The 11052-nt window shown below is 39.7% G+C and overlaps 1 protein-coding gene across 4 annotated transcripts in view; it reads right to left on the bottom strand.

Annotated features, from left to right (window-relative positions):
• Positions 1–11052, bottom strand: part of rims2b (regulating synaptic membrane exocytosis 2b) — a 208186-nt gene that overhangs the window by 193372 nt on the left and 3762 nt on the right. For 3 of the 4 annotated variants that reach the window (XM_049476387.1, XM_049476388.1, XM_049476390.1), the window contains exon 2: positions 7899–8057. In XM_049476387.1, the coding sequence (XP_049332344.1) occupies positions 7899–8057 (159 nt within the window). Of the gene's footprint in view, positions 1–7898; positions 8058–8874; positions 9020–11052 lie in introns of those variants that run through there. The other variant, XM_049476389.1, reaches the window with a different exon arrangement.

The raw sequence follows: 11052 nt of genomic DNA, 5'->3' as shown, positions 1-11052 counted from the left end.
AATTGGGGATGCTGAATAACCGATGGTTGTGGAAGAAGGTACTGAATAATTCACACTCAATCCTGAATTATTCATAAAAGATACCCAAATAATTCATAGTAGATACCTCATATTAGTTACTAAATAACTAGTACTAGTAATAAGTAGCTGTAAAAGATACCTATAGTAGATGGTAAATAACTGATCATAGATCCTGAATAATAGACAGTAGATACTGAATAATTTATAACAGATACTGAATAATTCATGACAGACACAGACCAATGCATAATATTTACCTCATTTAATTCATTGGGGGTTTCGAAATAATTAATCTACTAGACACATCTAGTTTATAGTAGATCCTGAAAAAATCATAGCAGTTGCTGAATAACAAATAGTAGCTGAATAATTCATACCAGAAAATGAATAATTCATAATGAATACTGAAAAAAATATTTTAATAGAATTTATAGAGGTTGCTAGTGACAGTAGTACTAAACAGTTCATAGTCAATACTAAATAATGTATAGTAGATACTGCACAAGATTATACAGGACAATTTCCTTTTCCCATTCTCTCATGTGTATTTATTTGGTCTAAAACTGAACTAAAAGTACTAAAAGTGCTTTCTCACACATTCATACTACACCACCACAACACAGCAGATCAGTTTGTTGTTGCCTGTGATGCCCATTCCAAGTCTTAGCGCTGCTCTAACACACCTGGCTCAGTTGAACTGAATCAGATTTGTAATGTAATAAATAAATATTGAGACAAAGAGCTTAGCCATCAAAAACTGTGCATCAACAGATACAAGGCTGCTGTCTCTAACTGAAGATATGGGGAAGCTAACTAAATTAAGAAAAGCTAAGCTTAGTAAATAAAACTGTAATAAAAAAATGTTTTTTTAAAGTCAAATGAGAGCTGGATGTTAATCTATACAGATTTCTCTCCTGAAAACTGTTTATTTGGGTGAGTAAAGCACTTTTATTTATTTACAGTAAACTTAGATTATCGGATTTTTCCAGCACTAAAGCTGGAGCATTAGCTTTTGTGGCTAACCGCTAGCAGTTAGAGGTTAATGCCACCCGATAGCGTGACACTAAGGAACCCTGAGTGGTTCGGTAAGCCAGGGCGATATTAGATAGTGGTTCGTCCCGCATAGTTTGTTTTAACACAGTAAACACGCAGGCTACAGTTCGATAAACTCCCCTCTGAACGACGAAAGAGCTAGCGTGGTTAGCAGCTAATACTAATGCTGCTCCAACAGTGTTAGCCAGGGTTAGCAGCTGGGTACAGGTCGAAAATTATCACCTCTGAATGGGGAAATAGTGGTTAGCGGGTAGTGCTAATGCTACTCCAGTCCCGGGGCTGGAGAACTAAACAGAAACTTCTGTATAATGCTGTACTTCAGCTGAGTGGCTTTACTGTTTATACTTGATAATTCAGAGAAGGTACGTGGTGGAAGGAGTTACTGAATAATTCACAGTAGATACTAAATGATCTATAGTGGACAAATAGTGGTAGGAGTTCTTGAATAATTCTTAGTACATACTGCATAAATCATACTGCATACAAAAGACTAACAAAGTAGATATAAAATCTTCTAAATCTATTTAAACTTTATTCTAAGGCAATAATAAGTTGGTTTGTTTCTTTTTTTCATTATCTATTGTCTTCTAATAGGCACAACTGCCACTGCTTCTATCCAGCAAGTGGCGTGAAATTAAAACAGCGCTAAGTCAGGGCTGCTAACATCAAGACACAAGATGTCCTTGATAAAACAAACTCATCGTTTTCACACACACAAACACACACCAGCTGTGGTGATCGGACATGATGCTGACTGCTGAACAAATCTTTCTGTTACTGACTTTTTCACTTCCAAGCAGATAAAAAGATTCAATGCTTTTATTTGACAAGATCAGAAAACTGAGTCTAAATGAATTTGGATGGAACAGGTTGTCTTTACAGATTAATAACCATTGAAAAAAATGTATAATAATATTGTAAAAATATTATACACAACATTTAAAGACGTTTTCACGATTCATAGTATTTGTTGTGTTCGGACACAGACAAAATGCACCAGCAGTGGCATAAAAATAAAATAAAAAAATAATTATTGAATATAATAATAAGAAATATACATTGTAAGTCAAATAATGGAACATATTCACAGTTACCTGAAAGCTCTACATGGATCATAAAAATAGAGAAACACAATCAAATCCTATTCCTCATGTTTCATGTGTGTGTATGTGTGTGTGTGTGTGTGTGTGTGTGACACACAGTGATCAAACTGCTGAACTGTCTCCCAGCAGAGTGACAGGATGGCTCATGCGGAGTGGCAGTGGTGGCAGTGTGTGTATCTGTGTGTGTTTAAGTACTTTTCAAACAGTGCTCCAACCTGCCAGCCTTTGTTCAGTCTCAGCACACACACACACACACACACACATCAGTCAATGACACAAATCACACAGGACCACAAGCCTTTAGTCAGACAGTTAGACCCCCTTTACACCTGGTCACTTAATGTGAGTAATATCTGGACTGTATCCTAATTAGATTACAGCCACACTAAGGTTGGGTGGGATAAAGGTAAAATTGTATACTGCTGTATTAAAACAAGGGGGGTATTTCATAAATATGACTTGAAAATAGCTCATTCATTAGAGTGACCTTAAGAAAGTTGTATGATGGGGGCTTTCACTAAATTTGAGTCGGTCTCTGAAAACGGGTGCTAAAAAAACACAAGGAGTGCCTCACAACAATCCTGAGATCATTCACTCCACTGTGTGTGCAGATTTTAACCTGTATCTTCTAAACGTGTGTGATTCGAGAGCCTCTTTTAGCTGGAATATGGTCTGTGTTGTTGTGTTACGCTAGCTGTTAGCCAATTAGCTAATGTTATCTAGCTAAATAACTAAGGCTGTGACCAAAATGACTCCCTATTTACTATTTAGGGCACTATTGAGTATGTTGCCCATTTTTTTCCGAATTGTAAACACTACATAGTGTTTCCCAATATAGCTCTACACTAATGAGGGAGTAGGGGCAGTTTCGGTCACAGCCTAAGACTTTACTCTCTCAGAACATGTGTTTTTGTTACCAGTACTGCAGTTAGTTAGTCAAAAACTCTACAGCTGTACTGAGCTGTCTGATACTCTGTGTATCTGTACTTGAGGCTAGCTTAGCAAGTGAGCTATTAGACCCAACACTTGAATAAAAACATATTCAATCGCTCTATATTTCTAATAAAGTGCCTAGGGAGAATAAGCACAGGGGTTTCTAATAAAGTGGCCAGAGTGTGGAAGCACATGGTTAATGTTTCTAATAAGGTGTCCAAAGAGAAAAAAGCACATGGTATGTGTCTCTAATAAAGTGGCCAGAGTGTGGAAGCACAAGGTATGTGTTTCTAATAAAGTGGCCAGTGAGAAGAAGCCCAAGGTAGGGGTTTCTAATGAAGTGGTCAGTGAGTGGAAGCACATGGTATGTGTTTCTAATAAATTGGCCAGTGACAGGAAGTATAAGGTGGAAGGTGTTTTTAATAAAGTGGCCAGTGAGTACAAGCACAGGGTATGCATTTCTAATAAAGTGGCCAGTGAGAGAAAGTAAAAGATATGTGTTTCTAATAAAGTGGTCAGTGAGTGGACGCACAAGGTATGTTTCTCTAATAAAGTGGCCAGTAAGTAAAAGTATAAGATATGTGTTTCTAATAAAGTGGCCAGAGAGTGGACGCATGAGGTTTGTGTTTCTATTAACGTGGCCAGTGAGAAGTAGCACAAGGTAGGGTTTTTTATTAAAGTGGCCAGTGAGTAGAAGCACATGGTTAGTATTTCTAATAAAGTGGTCTAAACATTATTGGGTTTGTGGTTCACTGTCATCACAGCAATGACAATAATAGGGTGTTTATTTTATTTAGTGTGTGTGTGTGTGTGTGTATGTGTGTGTGGTGCTTGTACAAGTACATTGTGTATTATGATGTTGCTAGGGTTTTACACACGTCAGTATCATTGCTAGGCTGAAAGTCTTTTTCTGTGGGGGACAGTGACAATATGTTGTTTGCAGACATCACTACTATTTCCTGCTATCCTCTGAATCACGTTTACTATAAAGAGAGTGATAAACTCCAGTACTATGAGAGAACACTCCGTCACAGAATGATGAGTCAAGCGCAGCTCATGCAGAGAGGACATGTTTCACACAAAAGGTGGAAAAAGCCTCGGTGTGATAGACTGGAAAGCGTTTTGGACGTGCCACAATGAAAATTAAGTGATGCCACACAAAATGTATCATTAGTTTGCATAAAAAATGTCGGCCATCTGCATCACAATGTGTTTGGCAGCCAGCGGGTCTGGCTGGAGCTCACAGACAGCAGACAGCACACACACATAAATACAATCTGAGGGTCAGGTGTGCTTTATACACACCAGGGCAGGTACAGTGGCACTAGATAAACAATAGGTCCAATAGTCCACAAAAGCAAAGCATGGTTGCATAAAAAGCAAAGAATTGTTCTTGCTTGAGAACAGGACAAAGTCTAATACAAGCCCCTCCCTAAATCTTAAATAAACATTTTAAGCAAAACAGCTCTAATTTACACTGATCTGCGTAAAGTCGTGGGACAGCAGCAGCAGAAGGCATTATCACCCACAATGGACAAAGCAGTGGGTGATAATGATGAAACGTGACCAACAGAATCTGGCTAAAAGCGCAATGTCATGCTGTCAAAACTGTCATGCAAACAGATAACAGAAGGGAACAGAATGGGTGAGGTTGAGCTGACTAATAGGTTGAAATATTGAATTTAAATGTTACATTTTTGTGACATCACAAAACCGATTTAAAATGGCCTATTTTGCAGCTTAACTTCCATAAATGGAATGTAAATGGCATATTCCAAAACCTGTTTATGTAATATATTACACATTTTTAATAATATTAATGAATTTTTAGATGGAAGTGTAACTTTTACAAAACCAAGACAACAACAAGATCCTTCAATCAATGTTCGATATGCAAGTAAGATAACAGGCTTTTTCTTTAACAGCTCCAATCACCTTTATTAGAGTCAACTTTTAATAGGACCCCTTCCCACTTTTTTCTTTTTTTCTGACTTGTATTCAATATTTGTATTACATTCTTAATTTTTACAATATGACTTTTCATGACTATCTCTCTTTACCTTTTAGAATTAAACAGGACAATGTGACTTTAAGATAGATATACAAGACCAGTCAAAAGTTTAGACACACCTTATTTAATGTTCATATATTTTCTTACATTAAATTGAGTAAATTAGGGCTGGCAACTCTGATGAACTCATGCTTTTCATTTTCTTAGGATGTCCTGATGAGAGCCAGTTTCATCATAAAATGTTTTATGGTCTATGGACTGCACTTGAGGGTATTCAAAAATATAATTTTTCGGACTGACTGACCTTCATTTCTTAAAGTATTTTGATTCTCTCAAACACATTAAGAAAGCAAGAAATTTAAGTCATCTAATGTAGAGTTGCCTTCTTTAAATCGAATCTATCTTAAATATTTTAAGCTGAAACAAAACAAGAAATTCTGGTTTGTTTAACACTTTTTTGTTTACTAAATAATTCCAATGTTTTTCTTCACAAGTTTTGAAAAATTTAACTTTTGACTGGTAATGTATATAAATGAGCTTTGTTATTACTTAAAGCTTGATTCAAAAACAAGTCTTGACTAAAACACATCTTGTAACTTAAGGTAAACTACTGTAGGCATGTTTCCCAAATTTGTAGATGCCACCCAGTAGTGAAGTATAATCTGACATTTAAACTATGAAGTAAGGATGTGGTCATGATAAGGGCTATTTAAAGGCTGGAAAAGTGTTCTGAACTTATTATTATAGCACATCTGCAAACCTGCAGAGCATCAAGTGTCAATACATCACTTTAGATAAATAAGCATGACGCAAGCCTCTGTGCTGTAGTGTTAGTGTAGTCTCTAAAATAGACTGTTTTAAATGAACATTAGTACAGTTTCTAATGCAGCATGTTGTCTATAGTGCTGTCAGTGAGTCGTGCATGCTTTATAATGTTTTATTGTGCTTTATGTATATAATTGTTATGCACTGCCACCACCCCCTTTTAGGCCTGAGCAGGTCTGCTCAGAGTTGCCAGGTTTGTGGTTTTCCCGCAAAATTGGGCTAGTATGAAAATTCAGTTGTGGTGAAAATTCAGGGGTGGCAGGGTACGTTTTTTTGAGTTACTTTTAAAAATGACTGTGGCCTTCAAAAAATGTAAAAAGTGGGCGTTGCTTTGGATGTTACGTAACACGGCGGACAAACATGTAGAAGTCCACACCAAAATCAATCTTCCTTGGAAGACTGATTACAAAAATGAGTACAAGGAGAACATAATGAAGCAATGGAGGACAGCATGAAAAGGAGAGTGGGAGAGAAAGCAAGAGAGAGAAAGAGAGAGAGAAAAAGAGAGCATGAGATGAAGAGAGGGAAATCACAATGTAACCAGAAATCACCAGGCAATGAAAAAAAAATGTTAAAGAGGAGAGAAGAGAGAGGTCATGAGGGGCAAGGACAGAAACGTTTTTTTTTTTGTTACTTATGTTACTATTAAATGTTCTTCAGATGTAAAAGTTATAAAAGAAGTAATAAAACACGTTTTAATATTAATGACAATATTAAATAAATAGCAAAACTGATAATAAATCCCTTATAAACACTCTTAGTTGTTTTGCCATTTGCTGCAAACCTGTGACAGACATATATGTGTTGGGCTAGTTTAAGCTTCTGAAGGTCGGGTTTTAGATTGAGTTTGGGTTGGACATTTTTGTTGGACCTGGCAACCCTGGGTCTGCCCGTCAGCACCTCTGGAGCTTGTGGACAGCGCCGTGGTGCTGAAATTACAGAGCGGCGGGAAAAGAGCGTCCGACACCGGAGGAGTAAACAGCTCTGATTAGTAGGCGCGCGCTCACGATAGCGTGCCGCGTGCCCTGCGAACGATTCATTCAGCAGGAGCCATGAAAAAAAACGTGAATGGCACAAAAAGGCAGCTTGGGATGTGGGTTTTTTTCCCTCGCTCTCTCTCCCCCCTCCTTACTTCTCTTTCCCGAAGATGGCGCCCAGAGCTAACCCAACCCAAGCTAGGAACGTGAAAGGAGCAGAGGCAGCCGGTGCCACTGGCCATTAAAGCAGAGAACGGGTCCGCATTGGCATTGGCGAACACACTGCAGAGCAATAATCACGATCCCGCAAAGAGAGAAAAAGCCCCACATCCACCACTAACTGCCACTACTAACACCAGCAGCAGCAGCAGAGGCAGCAGCAGCACTGTGGGGCTTTTGACGTTTGCTGAAACGCCCACACACACACACACGCTTGTGTCACGTTTAGACTGGCTGGCTGTTTGTTTGTTGTGCTCCCACCCCACGTAAAAGCAGCACGACTGGTTTTCTAGAGGATTTCTAGAGACTCATATAAAATACGGAGGCCAAAATGACAGCTTTCCACCACACCAGCAGTAGCAGCTTTCCACACAGCACAGGGCACAGCACAGCAGCACTGCAGCAGCACAGCAAGGTTAGTTAACAACCTAACGCTACGTTAGCTAGCGTCTCCCACACATTTTCTCTCCCGGTCCACCATAAGTAGTGCCAGGCTGTGACTGCTGCTGTACCGTTTATCATTAGTCTATCATTATTTAAGGTGGAGCGGGAAACTGCCCCCCAGCAGCTGAGAGTTGGGCTTTGCGAGCATCGTCCAACCAACAACTTCAGCTAGCTAACCCTAACGCTAGCGTTAACCAGGTTCTCTTCTCCGGGCGGGCTCCAGGGGTGGGTTAGCCGCTAGCTTAGCACGCTGGCTGTGGGGCTTTAGCCGCAGTGGAATGAATACAAGGAAGGAAGGAAATGATGGCTCACTTCAGCATGGACTGCTCCTTCTCCTCCTCCTTCTTCTGTCGGTCCATGACCGAGAGGATGATCTTCCGCTCCTCCTCGGTGAGGTGGCTCAGGTCCGGCATGTCCGGAGGAGCTGCCGGGCTGCCCCGGGGCCCGAGAGGAGCTGACATCTTTAGGCTCCTGGAGAGAAAAGCAGGGTCTCATTTGGCATATGGGTGTAGGAAACAAACACAGGCTAAAACATGTTCAATCAATTACAGGAACACTCACTGCACAGGGCTAGCTTAATTCAAGGGACAGAGCTGTAAAATGTCCATACTGTCCATAGGCACCTGTGGTGCATAACTTAACATCATACCCAGCTACGGTTAGGTTAGAAAGAAAAAATATATATATATATATATATATATATATATATATATATATATATATATATATATATATATATATATATATATATTTATAAACTAGCTAGCCTGGTATCTTGAGGAGTACATTGGTATGAATAAATGAATGAATGAATGCAGCAGCCACCACAAATACACTATAATCTAACGCTAGCTAGCTAGTTATATATTCTCATTAATTAATGGTGCCCAGGAAGGGTTGGTTGCTCTGCCACCTGCATTGCCTGCATTGCATGCCTGTCTGTCTGCCTGCCTGCATGTCTTCCTTCCTTCAGTAGCTATAGGTGAGCACCACCGTAGCCATCAATATATTCACATAAACCCAATGACACCAACAGTGAACATGTAGTAATAATTAATTCAGCATAAATTAAGTCCCGTCCCCGTCTCTAACAAATAACGATAGCTAGCTAACCTAAGCTAAATAACTATCTAACTAAACGCCCATCCATCCGTCCGTCCAGCAGCAGCGGTGCTCCGCACCGAGCCTTCCCGCCTCACGCACACATTTCCCCGTGCACCGCCAGCGCCAGGACCCGTTGCCACCGCCAGCCCCACCGTTCCGGGCGAACAAAATCAAGCTTTCTTGCCTTCTCTAGCTCGCAATCATGGTCCGTCCAGTCTAACCCATAGCGGCGGCTCCCTCCGTGGAAGGGTCCTCTCCCCCGCGTCGTCTGCTGCTCGTGCTGCGGTTTTCTCAGCCCCCCCTACCCCTCGGCGTCCTCCCCTGCCCCTCTCGCGGCTGATAAATTCTTGGAGATTTCTTCAATGCAGAAAAAAATGGATGCAATAAGGGGGAAACAGACCGAAAGCCCTGGTGGGCGGGGTTCACGCTCTGACGTAGGACAAAGATCAGCCACGCCCCGTGATGGTGGTTATGAGAGGGGCAGAGCGGAAGTTACCGCGGTGTGGATTGTTTGTTTCTAGTCCCACCCGTTTTCCGGCTCTGACTACTAGTCTGTTCTGTGATAAAAGTATTCACCTTCAATACTCCGGTTAAATTATTAACTCAAGCTTTTTACTCAAGTAAAAGTGTTAAAGTACTGCTTTAAAAACGACTTAAAGTATAAAAGTAATGTAAGGGAAAAAAATAATACCATTAGGGACAAAACTTGGGATGCATCACTAGCCTGGTTTCCATCCAAACCTTTCGAAAAAAGAATGCGCAATTTCCAAATTTCGGCAGAAAAAAATGCGAATTAAGCCGTGTTTCCATTCACTACAGTTATGCGAATAAACTTTAGATAACGTGGGAGAGGACGCCAAACAAGCATGTCCCGCCATGTTTTAGGTCTGATCACATGGTACAGAATAACATGACTTGAGGCCTGATACGTCATTTTTTATGCGAAAAACCCTTTTCCATCCAGTTTTTCCGAATTTTGGCGATGCGATATTCTAACTTTTCCACCCCCTCCTAGCATAAAAATAGTTTTGCGATATTTGGGGCTTTTTTCGAATTTTTGACTTTTTCAAAATGCGCAAAAACTTGGTGGATGGAAAACCCTCTACAGGAGCCTATAGTGCATTACCGCCCCTCCCCAAAACACATTTTTCAAAAAGACATAATGCCTATAATGCTATATAAAAATGATTATGTAAAAGAAAAATAAGATGCACTTGACTTCCTGTTTCAGTGGCAAATTTGCCCATTGAAAATTAATTCATTTTAGTACAATGCAATTATATTGAAGAAACTAATTTGGGACCTTTTGCTCAAGTTCTCTTGAGTCCCTGCCACAGATCATCTTTATACTAGGCTACACATGTATTCTCTGTCCCTGCTGAAGTGTGACGTGACAGTTGCAGGTGCGATGAATCACAAATACAGTGGTGTGAAAAAGTGTTTGCCCCCTTAATTATTTCTTATTTTTTGCATGCTTGTCACTCTTCAATGTTTTAGATCTTAAAACTAATTTAAATATTAGTCTTTCACAGCACTGTGGATGAATTTGGGCTCCACTCATCTTTCCAAAGTTGTTGTAATTCAGTCACATTGAAGTTTTTTTTCAGCATAAACTGATTTTTCTGCAGGTCATTTCACAGCATATCAATAGGATTCAGGTCACTTGACCAAATTCTTTGGATGTTGTTTTGGGGTCTTTTGTGACCTCTTGGACAAGTTGTCGCTGCGCTCTTGGGGTAATTTTGGTCGGCTGGACATTTCTGGAAAGGTTCACCAATGTTCACTGGAGTCTCAAAACTTCTGAAATAGCTTCATAACCTTTTCCATGCTGATACAATTACTTTCTTTCACATTTGTGATTTTCTTTGGATATTGGCATGATGTCTAACTTTTGAGTATCTTTTGCTCTACTTCACTTTGTCAAGTAGGTCCTATTTAAGTGATTTGGTGACTGAGAACAGGTGTGGCAATAATCAGGCCTGGGTGTGGCAAGACAAATTGGACTCAGGTGTAATAAACCACAGCTGAGTACTGTTTTAACTGGGGGGAGGGCAAACACTTTTTCACATAATATATATGTGAAATATATACAGGCCAAATGTTTGGACACACCTTCTCATTCAATGCATTTTCTTTATTTTCATCACTATTTACGTTGTAGATTTTTAGTGAAGGCATCAAAACAATGAATGAACACATGTAAATGTAAGGACTTGAAATCAAATCATAGAAAAAACACTAGAATTCAGGGATATGTATAATAGTAAAAGTAAGAGCATTTTTCACACACAATGTGAAGGGAACTCAAGGGATTGGGAGAAGCAGTTAAGAAAGCAAGGAACATCATTTTCACACATTGGTC

Source organism: Astyanax mexicanus, chromosome 3 (assembly GCF_023375975.1).
Source record: "Astyanax mexicanus isolate ESR-SI-001 chromosome 3, AstMex3_surface, whole genome shotgun sequence".
NCBI lineage: Eukaryota > Metazoa > Chordata > Actinopteri > Characiformes > Acestrorhamphidae > Astyanax > Astyanax mexicanus.
The sequence above is the reverse complement of the archived record's forward strand: the minus strand, read 5'-3'. Positions and strand labels throughout refer to the sequence as shown.